General features: G+C 43.1%; 1 protein-coding gene across 1 annotated transcript; it reads right to left on the bottom strand.

Annotated features, from left to right (window-relative positions):
* Positions 1–863: 863 nt before the first annotated feature.
* LMNTD1 (lamin tail domain containing 1) lies at positions 864–15837 on the bottom strand. The gene is made up of 4 exons (XM_014956995.1): positions 15791–15837; positions 4796–4982; positions 2237–2356; positions 864–1112 (listed from the first exon to the last, which is right to left on the bottom strand). The coding sequence occupies exons 1-4, from the start codon at positions 15835–15837 to the stop codon at positions 864–866; spliced, it is 603 nt and encodes a 200-aa protein (XP_014812481.1).
* Positions 15838–16929: the final 1092 nt, after the last annotated feature.

Genomic DNA, 16929 nt, shown 5'->3' with positions numbered 1-16929 from the left:
TTTTTAAGAACAAAACTTTCAAAGAACAACCCATTTAACCTATGCTGAAAACCAAACATCTTCTGAACATCTCCAGCCACAGTCTGGAGAAGAAATTTAGAGAAGAGCAATTACCCCAAACATGAGAAGGGTCACCCACTTTTTTGATGGAAATATATACAGATGGCCCAATTTTTTATTTTTGAAATACATGCTTTTCTGTCATGAAAATGTGTTTTTTCTGTCGTAAATACATGTTTTGTCTGTCCAAAGCTCCTGGAACTGATATTCTGGAGAGGGCTTAAAACATCAATATTGTGTTCCATATTCAAAACAGTCAATGGCTCGGCTCAGGAGTTCTTGACTGAGATCTGGGTGTCCAAACTAAACTCTCCACAGCTAGACCAACAAACCGTACTTTTTGCTAGTGCTGCCAATTTTAGGTTATATACAAAGGCTAGAAGAGAGTTATAAAGCAATTTAGAAAGCAATGGATATCAGTCCCTAGCCCACTTCAAAGCGCAGTGGGCTGAGAGAAGACTGAGTTCAGGCCCACCCTTCTCAAGATGAAGGTAAATAGTTCTGCGAACATTAACATTTCTGGCTGAAAGCTTTTAAAGTTGTGGTCTCTGAATGGTGCCATCCAAACACTCCAGATAATATGTAATAATAAAGTCACATTTTTAAGAAGAATTGTACTTGGATTTTACTTTCCACTTTGTCTTGACTGACAATGAACACACTCTTATCAGGAGTTTTGGGCTGGATTCCTGCTTTAATTTTAAGGTTAATTCTTAAAAATCCCAAAGCTTTTTAAAAAGTGCTTACCAAGATACTATTTTAAAAGCATTCACTTACAGAGCCAGTCTGGCACAATGCTGCAATTACAGAGTACACACAATGAACATCAGATACCTTTTAATGAAGCTTTGTCTTTTTTTTCTTGTTTGCCATGGGTCAGCCGTCTTCCACTCTGTATCAGTTATAGTAAATTCCTGTTCATTTTCCAACATCTCTTTCTGCTTTATTGTTGAAAAAGTTGGTATGACAATTTTCTCAAATTTTTTACTTTCTTCTTTTGCCACACATCCTTGCCTTCCGTTCCAGTAGAGAGGAGTGTACCAAGCCACAGCCTGAAAAAAGCATTTTTTCATCAAGATAATTGCTTGTTATAGACAAAACAGGATGGGCTGAAAAAGTAGGAGGTCCAATGTATTTCTGAGTTATTTATCATTTGAAAGGTAAATACTAATTGCACCCACCAAATCCCAGCTTTTTTTCTTCAGTCTCTAAAATCCATTTCCAGTCTTTAAATATATGTAGTGTAGACTCATCATCTAAGAGGCTTGAAATTCTGCTACACCAATTAAGTAAACCAAACGAAGGAGAGAAAAGACTACATGACAATTCTGCAAGTATGTCAAAGACTGCTGAAGGAAAAAAAAAGGAATCTGTTCTCCACATCCACAGTGGATAGGACAAGAAGGAAAGGACTAAAACTGAGGCACTATAAGTTCAGTTCAGGCAGTAGGAAAACTTTTTCGTGTCTCAATTTCCCTTTCAGCCTGATTTCCTGGCAGTGATATAAGAGCAAGTATGGCCAAGCTGAGCTAGAAGAAAAATAAATGTGAAAAGGTGAGACCAGAAGCCAAGATTCACTTAACAGCTTGTAAGGTGTAAATTATGCTACCTTGAGGAGGCGTACACTGTTTATGAACATCACAGGTCTTTTCCATATTGTCACTAGTTTGTCTGATTTGTTTGGCTAAAAATGACCAAACCCATAGTTGCCACTGGACAACTATAGGGTAAAAAATTACCTTCGGCTCTTTCCCATCTTTAAGTAAACAGAAGCTTGCCTAAAAATATTCAAACACAGTTGCCAAGCTGATGGCAGTTACCAATAGGCAGGCATGGGCTGAATAACCCTGCCCATGGTTGGATCTCTCATGGCTGAAATATAGCCACGTGGAAGAGGATAGTGGGCTGCAATTAACACTTGTGGAGGCCCTGCTTCAGTCACTGTGAGGATATTAACCTTTCATTCAACAACTGGTGTCATCAATCTATTGTTTTTCTTCAGTCCTTCAGACACTAATCATTAATATCCACACTGAAGCAAGGTTAACAGAGACACCTCACAGCTTGTGCTTGTTTCTACAAGGAGTTTAACAATATGATCCTAAAACTTTGAAGGATGTCCAGTGACAGAGCTGTCTGGGTAAAGAAACATGATGATTTTGCTCATGGCACTCACTTGACCACCAGGTTCACAGAGAATGGTAGCACAGTCAAGGCTTGTCCTAAATCTCTCCAGGTCCTTCCAAAGAAAATCCGATGGAGGTCTGTGAAGCGCTTTAGCATCTGCTGCCCAAACCTGCAAAGATCGAGCAGTCATTAAAGACCAAATGGCTCCTGGATATTTATACAATATAAGGACTCGGTAAGAACATCAGGTTTTCCATTTCCTTTTTCATTTTTGTAACACTGTTCACCATTTGATCTGTGAAATCAAAGCTGAAAGAACTGTATTTTCAAGACTTGCAGCTTAGTTATAGTGATTATTTTCAAGTACGTCTCCTGTGGATTAACAGAGATTAGCAAAGGCTCATTTTTCAAGGTGTGATAGTAAACCCTGGGGTTTTTGGTCTGGCTTGCTGAGAGAAAGATTAAAAATAGGCAGTTTCTTTTATTTTCTGAATTACTAGGAGCATTGGAAGAGATATGTGATATCAGCTTTAAAATTCCAGTCTCTGCTTGATTCTGGATTCCCTCTGTTCAGGGAGAAGCTGCCTCCGCTGGGGATTAGAATTTTTTTGTACTTTTCTTCTTATACAAAAGATTTAACAATGTTGTGCTTTATAAAGTGAACACAATTATCTGCGACCTTTATCACTAATGCAGTAGCAAAAGGACCCGTTATGGAAACATTTTTCATACATAAGACAAGCACCACAGCACGTTTCTGCAGACAGTGTTCGTACAGGATCTGGCATTTGCCATCTGCAAGAGAATGGCTTCAACCGTTTCCTGGGAGTCAAAACAATTCTCCTTCCATTTTAAAGGAGAAGTATCTTGAAAAAAAAGTGAAATGCTCTCTTCCAAAAGCACTCACCATGAGGCACTCTGCCAAGGTGTATTTGTGGCCTTCTCACACGTACACCATTAGACAGCAGTGGCTGTGGCTCTTCTGGGTCCCCACCACCTTGCATTTCCAGCCTGCTTGTAGGAGGGCTCACACAGAGCTTCACTGACCTGCACTGAGCTTGGTGATGAAATGGACTTCGCCTCTTTTTATTCAATTTTCATCTCAAGAAAAGAAAGAAGCACCAGTGGTAAAAGAGGCCTCAGGCCATATTCCAGCCATCCACACTGGCATCTAACTTGAGCATTTGGCCTTCGTTCATCTGTTGCTCTCACAGGGGGCTGGCTGGGGCCTGGAAGTCCTGCCTAGCTGGCTGACACAGACCCTATTGCCCATGAATTTTAGGTACAAGAGTTGGCAGCCTGAATACAACCCTTTGAAATTAATAAACCAGCAGAAATTTTCTTCTTGTGTATGCTGAAACAGAAGCTGTGGTGGAACTTCTACTTCAGTCAGTTGTTCACCCAACAGCCCTTTAATAACGGAAACAGCAACCTTGGCAATGACTGATCAAAGCACTTCAGAAAGGGCTACTTTAGGGAGTGGGTGGGAATGGTTGGCACGTCAAAGCCAACTAAGAGGAAACAATTTCTGGAGAGATCTGCAAGGTGTCTTGCAGCCAGCCAAGCAGCCAGCATCTTTAGTCAGTACAGCAAAAGCCATGCCTGCTGTGAGCGTGGGTACATCCTGGAGGTTGCTGGAGGCCACGTGCAGACACCAGCAGATGTTCCTCAGCTATACCTACAACTGAGCCTTGGTCACATTTAGTTTACACGTTCAATTCTTTTTCCTTACCATAGATATCAGATGCATATATTTGTTGTTTTCTATTTAAAGCTTTTCTGGGGTATGATGAAGTCATCTGACTCTCCATCTTAGATCCTACTTACCTCTCTAACTCTTATTCAAACTGGCAAAAAGATACATCTAAACTAGCTGGAGGGGAAGTAATTTTTGAAGAGCAGCAGCCCATGCACTGAATTTTTAACATAGTTCTGGCACAACATCAAATGAGAGCACATCTTCCTTTTACAGAATTCAAAACTAAGGCACAGAGTGTCATCATTTTGCCTAAAGTCATCCAAGGCAAAGGCAGGAACAGAGTCCCATTGCCAGAACAATGGTTTATGGATTTCTCTGCTGGATAACAGCTGTCCTCAAACAGTGGGCACCATCTGGAAAGCAACACGATTTTTCTTTTTATTTTCAGTTGAGGCCCTACCTCAACTTTTGTGTATAATTCAGATTATACACAAAAACATATAAATTGCTTCCGTATCAACACAGAAAACGGATTTCCTTTCCAGTTCTATTATTTGTGGGTTTCCGATCCAAGATTCACACCCTCTGTTGGCAAACACTGGCACAACCCAATATTCTAACAGTATGGGGAGCTTTTCTGTGGGAGCAATGCCTGGAAAAAGGAATGTATCCAACAAGGACACTTTCCAGGATAGCTTCCCATTGCTAGGTGACATCAAATGCTGGACATGTCATGCAAATACCGGGCTTGTACTGATGATGGACATTAGCAGCTTCTTCTAATTCATCATTATTTGTGAGAGTCAGTCTTTCTGAAAATAGAGACTTAAGTTTGACTCTATACCACCAGGCTAAGCGTGTATCCTAGTCTGCTAGCTGAGAAAAAGCACTCAAAAGCCCCACACTCACTGTCACGGTGGAGTTGGGCCCCATCCTGGTCTCAGGGGGAAAACGAAACACAACCACTGGTCGACTTTGGACGTCCTGTTTCAAGAGATAATCCCCAATGCTTTCCTCTTTTTCAGGGGCACAGTTCAGGATCTTTACAAAATAACCACCTGGATCCACTTCAGCAATTTTCAAATTTCCAATAGCACTGAAAGAACAGATGTTGATTTGAAAGTGTAAAAGCATTGCTTAATTGAAAAAAATATATGTATTTCCTTATAACAACTAGCCTAGATGTCAGTAATTAATGGGAAATAAATGTACCATAGGCAGAATATTTACAGCACTGCTATTCCACTTTTTATGCAGTGCCTTTCATTTGAATACATCCTTTTACACTAAAATATATATATATGTATATTCTATTTCTCTTCCACATTTAGGTAGCATCCATTACAGAAATTGTAAGATTTTTGTGGGGGAAAAAAGTCATCAGTACACCATTTGAATTTGTTTTTGTCTAAATCTATATAGGCTACAACCTCTAAGGCTGTCTTGGGTATTTAGGATAGTATGATTAGTGGGAATTGTGCCTTTGTAAATTTAGAAAAGTTCTCCTATCCATCAGTATACCTTTCTCTCCCTGCCACTCATTGTTTTTTCCATCCTGGATGAAGACAAATCTTCATTACTAACACTTTATTGTTAATTCAGAGAGACTCCATGCTACAAGACTGAGATTTCATCCCCCCCTTGTCTCAGAATCACAGCAAAGCGGGGGCTGTTTTGCATCTGCAGTAAGATCAGGGACTTCTTGCTCGAGCTGGGGAACACTCAATCTCCCTTAAGCACTGGAAAACAAATTTATCACTTGAGTGTTCCTTTAAGTAGCGCACATGTCAAGGGAGCACTTTCAAACACTCAGTCCCAGACTATAATACTCATCATAGGTCTTATTAGGCAGGTTGTGAATGAAGTTTAAGAATCATTCAGCTTTTGATGTGGCATCTAGTGCAATAAATTTCATTATTTAGCACCGGCGCGGTGTCATCTTTGTCTTCTGTGAATGTAATGCTTTTGCCCTTGCCACATTTGTCTTGTTCTAGTAAGTTCAAGTCATAGACCTCTGTGTGTATAGCCAAAGTCGACCCAACAGCCCAGACAGCCTATGTGCTTCCTTGTCTTAGCCAAATCTTCAGTGACAGTGTGACAAATACAGCCCACCCACCCCAAATAATTCAGCTGTGCAGTGTAGCAGTGAGTCACAGTTGCTCAAGACAGCCAGGCTGCCTCCAGGCTGCCACTGGCATCGATAGATTTGGAAGCAGAGCGGCGGGGAACTGCCCCCTCCCTGGCCAAAGACACTCATAGTGAACCTAACGCTTGGGGCTCCTCACCTTCAGGCTCCCCCCACCTCTTTTGGCTTGCTTGGCACGTTTCTCCTTCCTCCCTCCTCCCAGGGAGGTGGTGGAGTCACCATCCCTGGAGCTATTTAAGAAACGTGTAGACATGGCTCTTCAGGGCATGCTCTAGTGCCCAAGATTATTGGTTTGTGGTGGGGGGTTGTGTGTGGGGTTGTGGGTGTGGGGTTTAGTTGGAGGGGGGTGTTTTGGGGTTTGTTGTTTTTTTTTTTTTTTAATGTGGTTGGACTCGATGATCTTGGAGGTCCCTTCCAACCACTAAGATTCTGTGATTCTGTGATAGGGCCACACTCTAAACTGGATTGCTGAAATAACCCAGCGTAAAAGGTTCTGGGGAGACTTCATTTAAACCTGAGCTTTTTTTTGTCAGTCTCTGCAAGCTGCTGTAGCAGTGTGCTGTGCTTCAAAACTCTGCAAACTGCTCATTCGGAGAATGATCCCTCAGGATCCCTCAGTTTCTAAGTCATCATGTACACGTGCAGTACACATGCAGATGTAAATGCTGCAACTCAAATCCACACAGTTGCTTTCTACATACATTGCTACAGTCCAGAAGCTCCAGCAGTGGCTCTAAAACCAGAATAACATTAGCAACAAAGAGAAATCCCTCATATTTTTACCCTCTGGAAGGGTATAGAGCCAGTTAAGTCAATGGGAGAAGACTTTTAAACCCTACAGAAGATCTTCCTGATCTCCCATTTCTCTATCTGTGCAAGGAAAATCAAGGAAAAGTTTTGGGTGCCAAAATATATCTAGTAGGACAACAGGAAAAAGCAGATGGGGAAAGAGACTTCCTAAAATGGTCTTCTTAAAAGGTCATTTTTATGATGTTAACATTATAAACGGCAGAATCCTGGTTGATAATGGAGTGAATAATGAAGGTCTAGGGTAGTGTGACTTTCCCTAGACAAGACCTTGGGTTTAATTTAGTGAAGCTGGGGAGACTTGGGAACATAAAATGGGGCTTACAGGAGTTTTTGATCCAACACACAGAACTGGTAAAGGAGCAAATGACAGGACATGGGAATTTGGTGTTGGAAGCTGTTGAAGCGTGTAACACAGAGCTGCCAGCTTGCTTCCAGGCAAGGCACTGCCTCCCAGCCATTCTGGCTGAAGGAAAAGGTCAAATTCCAAGCTGCAAGGGTTAAATAGCAAGCCTTCATCATCCTTCAGTCTCAAATGCTCAAATGCTTCACAATCACTCTCCTGTGCCAGCTCAAAGACCACAATACTGCTTTTGATGGGCATGGGATGGGAATATGTCACCATGCAACTCTCCTTCCAGGCATGAAAATACAGGCCCTTTCTGTGGACAACTCCCAGTATCTACAAGATCCCAGGTGGAGCTGTTAGCTTTCCATGATCCTCTTCTGGGTGAGATTTCCAAGCTAATGGCTCCCTGGCATCCTGGCTGAAGGAAAAGGTCAAATTCCAAGCTTCAAGGGTTAAATAGCAAGCCTTGATCATCCTTCAGTCTCAAATGCTTCTCAATGAACTGTCACTCTCCTGAGCCAGCTCAAAGACCACAATACTGCTTTGGATGGGCATGGGATGGGAATATGTCACCATGCAACTCTCCTTCCAGGCATGAAAATACAGGCCCCTTCTGTGGACAACTCCCAGTATCTACAAGATCCCAGGTGGAGCTGTTAGCTTTCCATGATCCTCTTCTGGGTGAGATTTCCAAGCTAATGGCTCCCTGGCATCTCCGTTTTGTTCCTGGGAGAAGTCATCCACTGGTCCCCTGACTCAGACTGGGGCTAACAGCAATTCTCTGCCTGTACATCCCAAACAAGAACCTCTTTTTTTGTTAACACACGTAAATATGAAAAAAAAAAAACCAATAATCCTTAAGAATCAATGTCAGGTTTTCGTATAGGCATGGGGTCTGCGCATAGTAAAAGAGAGAGAAGTGGAAGAAAGGATGAAAGGAATCATAGAATCATAGAATCATAGAATCATTGAGGTTGAAAGAGACCCTTGGGATCATCGAGTCCAACCATCTCCCCTACTCTACAAAGTCCTCCCCTACACCATGTCCCTTAGCACTGCATCTAAACGGCCCTTAAACACAGCCAGGGATGGTGACTCCACCCCCTCCCTGGGCAGCCTGTTCCAATGCCCGACCACTCTCTCTGTGAAAAATTCCTTCCTAATGTTCAGTCTAAACCTCCCCTGTTGGAGCTTGAAGCCGTTCCCTCTCGTTCTGTCACTAATTACCTGTGAGAAGAGACCAGCACCAACCTCTCTACAGTGTCCTTTCAAGTAGTTGTAGAGAGTGATGAGGTCTCCCCTCAGCCTCCTCTTCCTCACACTAAACAGCCCCAGCTCCTTCAGCCGCTCTTCATATGATTTGTCTTCTAGGCCCAAGGAAGGAGAGCAGGCAGGTCCATGCCCAACACCAGGGACCCTGACTCCACTCACCACAAAACTTCAGAGCAGATATAATTCTCCTCACTTTACTTACAAGGGAAAGTGAAGCTGCCTCACACACAATCCCTGCCATGAGGGTGCCATTTAATTGCTCCTCTATGTGCTGGTACAAGTAGCAACAAGGCATTTTAACTATAAAACATGCCAAGAATTTAAGTCTTTCTAAGCTCCTAAATCTTTAAGAAAGTCACAGATTGATACTATTATTACATTGGGAAAGACTTATCTCCTGAAGTACAAATCTATTTATTTGTATACAAACAGACTTAACCATACTAGAGGGGCAGGGCAGGAAAAGTCCTGGGAGAAGGCTCAGCTTACTCTTTGTGAAAGGCTCTGAAATGTTACATACCTAGTAGCTGCACACAACTGTAGGCTTGAAATGCCAAGGTTCAGCTGAGATCCCCAGCGTTTCACAGATCAGAGCTTTAACTTAACCTTAGTATGTAGTACACACAGAGTACAAAACAGATATTGATGATTTTTCAATAGCCATGCACAAAAATTCAAGTACCAGTTTCTATTTTTCTTGTTTTCTGCAAAAGAGACACCCCAAAAATACAGCAGATTTAACACTGCTCAGGTGCCAAAAAAATCAGGGAAAGATTTTGGGCAACATTCACATTGAACAGACACTATGATTGTCTCTAAGCATCAGCACAGGACACCTATGACAATACTACCACCCTCCTTGCACACAGCTGAAAGCTGAGAATCCTAATGCAGTGAATCCTGATGCTGCTGAAAACGCTGATGTCACTGAAAATCCTGATGGCTCAACTTCCATCCATTTCTCAGGATGACATTAGTTAACAATGTAATTAAATGCATAGCCTTCAAGGTGCTTTAAGCACGTTCACATATTCTCAAAAGCAAATGGATGTAAATTAAACTCAATTATAAACAGTAAAACCAAAATATCCTAGTTGGCCAAAACCACATTATTTCTACTAAGTTTGTGTATACTTGTGTTGTGGCTTCACAAGAAACCAGATCCAGCCATGCTACTCATCAATTCTCTATAGAAGTCTTACTAAGTTATTTGTTCACGATATGTACGCTCAAAGAAAGTTGTATAATGCAATACCAAATTAAAACACTGGGTATTGTGTATCACAATGGAAAAAGGTATAGTTTGAATCAAATTGAGTGGAGTAAAAAATCCCAAACTGCTAGTGTGCTGGCATGGTGGAATACCATGGTAGTAATGAATCAAATGAGAACGAAATTTATTGAATGAATTGCTTAATTTACGCATTTAACAAGTTTAACCACACACAAAGCAAACTGTCACTGCCTTTTACTCTTTATCTTCAACAATTAGCACAGCTAATGACTTCTTTTGCTTTCTGTATGAGACAAGACCTGATTCAATCCCCACTGGGAAACAGTTCACACAATACAAGGAAATGCATAAAGGGGAAGGTGATCTCTTTTATCTCCTAATGTTTATCTAGAGCTATTCTTCTCAAGCCCAGTGAAACAGTAGGGCCTAGCTCATTATTTGGAAACAGCTTTAGAGGCCCGAAAGCAACTGGAGCTTTCATGCTGGCTTTCAAAGGCATCTTTTCATGGCTCTCCCTAGAATGTCCCCAGAATTATACAGATCTCTTTACAGAAACGTATGCAAGGAGCACCACGGGTTTACAAAGACTACGTCCCTAAGAAAAATGCATCTAAAATTGAAAGAATTGCAAAATGAATGAGAGCAGGGAGAGCAGCAGGCATCAAAGACCCGGGAGTCGAGAAAGCGTTTGATAAAGTGCCTCTCACAATATTATCTCCCATTGGCTTAGACATAAATACTGTCACAGGAACTGTCTGAAGGACTGCAAACAAGGAATAATAATAGCAAGGGGGTTGCCTCTCATACGTTCCCTATAGGGACAGCAGGTAGCTCTCATTTCATGGAGCATCTCCCCTTGCGATGTGCAAGGGGGAATAAAACAGCTGGTTAATAAAATATGTAAATAACATTAAGTTGAGCCGAGAGTGTAGGGGAACACAAATGAGAGCAAGAGAAATATTACAAAGAGCCCTAGAGAGCTTAGAAATATGGATAGGAAATAAGTGAGATGCAGCTCTTGGAAAATGGCACGCTCATTTATCAGGGGTGAAATAGTATCCACTGGAGGGAAAAGTATTGGAGAGCAATAACATTGAAAGGAGTCTAGGAGGAAGCCAATGATGCATTTGCAATTTGACAGAACAAAAAAGGCTGTTATAATTTTATGGAACTGTCCTTGTGGAGCACAGAATGGAAGATTCCTTTTGTGCAGCTGCGGAGAGGAAAAGCTGGAGATACTGATCCTGATGTTCACATGCACCAGTGCCTGGTGTGACCAAACTTCACTGAATATAAAAAAATTCACCCTAGGAGCAAATGCAGGTAAAAAGAGATCTCCCCACTTCTAATATGGGCAACATAGACTTCATCCACTCCTCGCATCTTGGGCTGAGGCACCAAACATGCAACCTCATCCATGATGCTTTGTTTTATTTAAGCACTACTCTGCTAGAAACTCTGGATTTAGGTTGGCATGAGCTCTGAAAAAAAATGTACTGGGTTCATTTTAGGACATCACATTGCCAGAAAAATATTGACAATCAACCAGGAATTGAGGTATCTGCTTGTTTCTGCTCCTTTTATGGACTACCTTCACGAGGGAGGTATCCTTTTTTATTTGTGTTAACACATATTGAAAAGGACATGGTGAATGAAGGACATGGTGATTTATCCTTTCTGAAGGCGAAGTCCAATTTGGGGGCAGCTGTCCCAAAAGCAATAAGTGCAATCTATACAATTCAAAGCCTCTGATGTTCTCCAATATCCACCTGGATAATGACCCAGTCTCTCATCAAGGGTTTGTTTGCTTGTGTTCCATGGCAGCAAACACCAAATCTTCCCTACAAAAATAACCTAAAGGAAAGCCTCAACCGTGTCTGTACCTGGATGCAGACTTTTGGTAGTCCTCATAAGCAGACTGTGTCCTTCCATGATTCTCCATGCATCCAAGGCTCTGGGCAATCTTCCTTGAGTTAGCCAACAAAGGGCTGAAATGGTTCTGGTGCCTTCCTGACAGCATCACTGAAAGGCTAATGTTTCCTGATGAAGCAGAGTTCCAGTTTGATATTTCAATACTATCTTTGGGCTGAGCTGATAAGCAAATAAAAGACAAAGACACTGTGTTATGCAATATTAACAGAAAGACAAATTATGAGGAACAAATCTTTTCTTTTTTTTTTTGGTAACAAAATTGGAACATTTAATTTCCTCTTTGCCTTTAATTGCAAAGCAATTCTTAGGAAATACTTCTCTCAAAGTTTTAAACCCATGGCTATAAAATAGAGCACAGCTGGTAAACTGAGTATTTTCTTACTGACATGTAGATTTATTACCTCATTGGAATTACCTCGGGTAACAAAAAACCAATAAATTATGCCATCAGTGGTATAATTGTCATCCTGCAAATTCGTTGCTGTTAGACAGCACAGCATCAGCTGTGAGCAGATAATGAATATATCAAGGCTCCCTTCCAATTACAAAATGAAAGTGATAACATCTCCTAATCCCCTTTTTCTTCCCCTTTTCAAATATCAGTGGTCAAGAGGGGACTATGTGGACCTCCCCATCCTGGCAAAGGTGGGGAGAACCAAAGAGAGGCAACATGCACAGCAAACCCATCTTTCACTGAGAAAACTTCTCTCATCTCTCACATCGGTGTCTCCTCAACAAACTAAATCCTTTTCAGTGCCTATTTCTCAGACTACACATTTGAATGCGCTTCAATATTTTGAGTATTGTATGAGACACGCTCCATCAGGCAATCTACCTCTAACCAGATCTGGTGGGGAAGCCTAAATTTTGGGGGGAAGATGCATCCCTCAGCTCATCTTAGAGCTGAAATGACTGGAGCACAAATCAGCTTTGCTTGGGTGAGTGTCTGGGTCAGACAGCACCACTGCAATGCAGATTAGCTTCACCAGCTCCCTGGGAGTGTTGCCTACAGTGTCACTTTTTTCCATATGACTTTTTTTTAAAATTACAAAAAACAGGGTGTTAGAAATTCTGTAGTCCTTTCTCCCCCTGCATTTCATCGTGGCATGGTGACGGCACAACATCAGACACAGTTCCAGCATCATTTGTAATCCCATCCCTTGGGATACCCGAGGAAACATCACTCCAGCCCTGGGACAGTGGTGCTCATTCACCTGCCTGTGTTAAATTAGCAATTAATGGCAGGCAAGCTTAAAGCACTGGGGTGATAAGGAGGTGAAACCCTACAGTGCAAGCGGTCTAAAGAGAGATCTGCAGCTGGCGCACAGCTTAACGGAGTGTGGCTTCGGTTGAGGATGAACTGAACTAGGAAACATTAAAAAATAGCCTTGTGATAGCAGAGAAACAGCACAAGGGGCGACGAGCTCCCTAAGCCAGGAACTAGAAACGCTGGGCTTTGTTTTTCTGAGCTGGAGCTTTTGCTAGATCAAACACTCGGAGTGGCAGCCGAACTGGCAGCCGCAGGGTGAACAGACTGTGTGTTAAAGCTGCCTTTCACTGATGTGTCAACACGCCAGGCTGTTCCTGAGATCAGACCAATGGCTGCTTTTGCTGTTCCTAGGATCTGGCGTCCTTAAAAGGGGCTTTTGGAAGCCTCCAGGAGTGGCCCTGACCCTGTTGACGTTCAGTGGGATCAAATGACTTTGAAAACTATTGTCCACAAACAGTCAGCAGGGAAAAATGCTGTAGAGGAAGCCTTCAGGAGAGCACGTCTTGGGCAGAGAACGTTACCTCTCCTGTGGCACCCTGAACTCCAGGAAACCCCATCTCTATCAGTCATGAAGCTGCCTTCAGTAGCTCACCCTGGGGCACCAGCTCTGCCCTGTAGGCTCCCTCTTCCTAATTTTTTTGTGCCATTTTGCTGTATCATGCCACACCAAGGGACAGCTGCACCCCAAAATTCATAGCGGAGTGCTTAGAAAGAGCTCCTAATAGAGAGGAGGCTCCAAGTTCAAACTCACCATATCCAAATCAGGGCAATGATTATAATCACAGTTTTCCACTTAGGAGGCTGGATTAACTTCCAGGCAATGGTGTAGAGGGAAGAAGGGGTCTGTCAACAAATGATGCTGTCTACCACGCTTCATTGTTCACTGACACACATCTGAGAGCAGGAGGGAAGGACTTGAGGCTAGTGGCTAGCTCATGCTCCAAAGGGTAGAACACACAACGCCCACTGCTTTTGACATATCTTCCCCATATCATATGTATAAACATGCCAGAATTTGTTTGAACTGAATCATTAACTAAAGACACAACTGGGAGGAGAGACAGACAAATGTGAGCATGTGCACAATGAATCACAGAATCTTCTAGGTTGGAAGGGACCTTAAAGATCATCTTGTCCAACCGTCAACCTAACTGACAAAAATAGACACCCACACAACAAACAAGAAGCATCACCATCACTAAACCATACCTCCCAGCACCACATCAACCTGTCCTTTGAACACCTCCAGGGATGGTGCCTCAACCCCCTCCCTGGGCAGCCCATTCCAATGCCTGAGAACCCTTTCAGTGAAAAAATTTTTCCTAATATCCAGCCTGACCCTCCCCTGGCGCAACTTGAGGCCATTTCCTCTCGTCCTGTCGCCTGTGACTTGAGAAAAGAGACCGACCCCCACCTCTCTACACCCTCCTTTCAGGGAGTTGGAGAGAGCAATAAGGTCTCCCCTCAGCCTCCTCTTCTCCAGGCTGAACACCCCCCGCTCCCTCAGCCTCTCCTCATAAGACTTATTCTCCAGACCCCTCACCATCTTTGTTGCTCTTCTCTGGACCCGCTCCAGCACCTCCATGTCTTTTTTATGGTAGGGGTTCCAAAACTGGACACAGTACTCAAGGTGAGGCCACACACAGAGGAAGGTCACATTGGCCCCTTTTTTTCTAGAAGACCAGGCCATTAAAACATTATCACACCTTCTTTTTCCCTTCGAACAGCCGTTTACAGGGCAGAAGGAGCAGACAGATTGGGATATTTAATTGTCTTCTAATTCCTGGGGTGAAATCCATATTAATTCATCAGTATGTTGGAGATGACCAACATTGCACCTTTGGAAAAGGAACATCACTCTCTCCCAACCCTGGGGCAGACAAGTGCTGCTGGAGTAAGTTACAGCTGCTCCCTCCCAGGCTCCTCATTACAGTGTTTCACCAAAGCTGGGTGTTTTGATTTGGTTCAATAGGCAGGAATGAAACATTTCAACTGAAGAATGTCCAAGCATTTTGTTTAGGTCAAATGAAACATCTCGACCTTTCCAAACACGCTGTTCCCCGAGCAGCTGAATTAATGAAGCCTGGTTTCTAATGACTTTTTCCCTTCACTCTGCTTCCCCATCCCCCTGCCCTGGCATCATGTGGGTTCTCTGATGGCTAATAAACGGGAAGGAGGGAAGGACATACCAACCTTTTCTTTAATAGGAGCACTAACAGTGTCTCATGGATGACCGTCAATTTTCAGAAAACATGTAGGACCTCATCCCTGAGGACACAATCCCCGTACCAGCCTGGGAGTGAGAAACTTCTCCATGTATTCCAAAGTTAACAAGGTTAGAAAGATGGGTGCATATGCACACAGACCAGTAGCTAGGTACCACAAGAATAAAAAAATCCATTTTTTTTTTTTGTTTCCCCCCAAATATCAGTGTTTCCATTTTTATCCATTTTTTTTTTGTTTCCCCCCAGATATCAGTGTTTCCATTTTTATCTTTGTGCAGGTCTAAAGCAAATGCCAAAATATCAGAATTGCCCACTGACTAGAAACTCTAGTCATGGCCGTGTTTCACGAGCTGTGATGCATCCCCTTTTCACAGGATGTTGAGCAAGCCCCCTAATATGTTGATCTGCACTGTTGATGAAGCACTGTTGATTTGCTCTTGTGTGTTGAAGTAACTAAAGAGCATTTTTAAATCTTTGGGGCCAAATACGCTCTGCCTCACTGTCCTCCTTCTCTCATGACCCTCATGACCCTCATGACCCCATCGAGGCTGCTCTCAGCCCTGGCTGTGATTTGGAAACCATCACAACCCCTGCGACAGGGAAGAGCTGAGTGCTTACTGTTCAGCAGCTTATTCTGGGCCAGTCATGGACCCCAGAACATGTACATACCTCTTTAGACAAACCTCGTCCAGGCATCGACACACTGCTTGGAACATGGTTGCAGATTTTTCTACATGGGAAAGCTAAGCCTACTATAACATAAGGCACGAAAATAAGAGGTTCTTTTTACATATGGAGTTCTTATTGTGGCTGTGCCCGTTATGAAACACAAGGAAATAACACCACTTAATCCAGGGAACACAAGCATATTCTTTACCACCTGAGGCCTCACCTTCTACTGTCAAGTTTGGAGACATGATCAGTCCCAGACAGAAAGTGGGATGTGAAATTGCATGTGGGCTGCTCCATGCCATTAGTTGCAATATAACCAAAGCCTTCTCTCAAGCTGTAGGGTTATATTTTCATACTGTCCACATCTGCAGATTAAGGGCAGTGTTTTTCTTTCCTAAATACAAAGCAGTCGCGTCTCATGGATTCATGGATTCACTGATTCACAGATTTGACAGAGTTGGAAGGGACCTCTAGAGATCATCTAGTCCAACTCCCCTAAGCAGAATTGCCCAGAGCACATCACTCAGGACTGCATCAAGGTGGGTCTTGAACATCTCCAGAGAAGGGAACTCCACGACCTCTCTCGGCAGCCTGTTCCAGGGCTCTGCCACCCTCACTGTAAAGAAGTTCTTCCTCATATTTGAGTGGAACTTCCCATGTTCCAACTTGTGCCCGTTGCCCCTTATCCTGTCACTGGAAACCAGTGAAAAGAGTCTGGCTCCATCATCCTTAAACCCACCCTTTAGGAACTTGTAAACATAGATGAGGTCTCCCCTCAGTCTTCTCTTCTCCAGGCTAAAGAGCCCCAGCTCTTTGAGCCTTAGAGGGAGGTGCTCTAATCCCTTAATCATCTTTGTTGCCCTACGTTGGACTCTCTCCAGTAGTTCCCTGTCCCTCTTGAACTGGGGACCCCAGAACAGGATGCACTATTCCAGTTGTGGCCTCACCAGTGCAGAGCAGAGGGGGAGAATGACCTCCCTCGACCTGCTGGCCACACTGGCCTGCCATCCACCAGGACTCCCAGATCCTTTTCCTCAGTAGTACTTCCCAGAAGATCCACCCCTAACCTGTATTGGTGCCTGGGGTTCTTCCTCCCCAGGTGCAGGACCTTTGCTCTTGTTGAACCTCATTAGGTT

Source organism: Calidris pugnax, unplaced genomic scaffold (assembly GCF_001431845.1).
Source record: "Calidris pugnax isolate Ruff unplaced genomic scaffold, ASM143184v1 scaffold189, whole genome shotgun sequence".
NCBI classification, from domain to species: domain Eukaryota; kingdom Metazoa; phylum Chordata; class Aves; order Charadriiformes; family Scolopacidae; genus Calidris; species Calidris pugnax.
Note: the sequence above shows the minus strand (reverse complement) of the source record. Positions and strands in the feature narration are given on the sequence as shown.

Bases quoted from the DNA above. Each gene is read 5' to 3' on its own strand.
- LMNTD1 (XM_014956995.1), bottom strand. From the start codon at position 15,837: ATGTTCCAAGCAGTGTGTCGATGCCTGGACGAGGTTTGTCTAAAGAG. The intron at 2,357-4,795 runs GTGAGTGTGGGG...CGATCTTTGCAG, and splicing joins GGCCCAACTCCACCGTGACA to GTTTGGGCAGCAGATGCTAA. The intron at 1,113-2,236 runs GTGAGTGCCATG...TGCTTTTTTCAG, and splicing joins TCTGTGAACCTGGTGGTCAA to GCTGTGGCTTGGTACACTCC.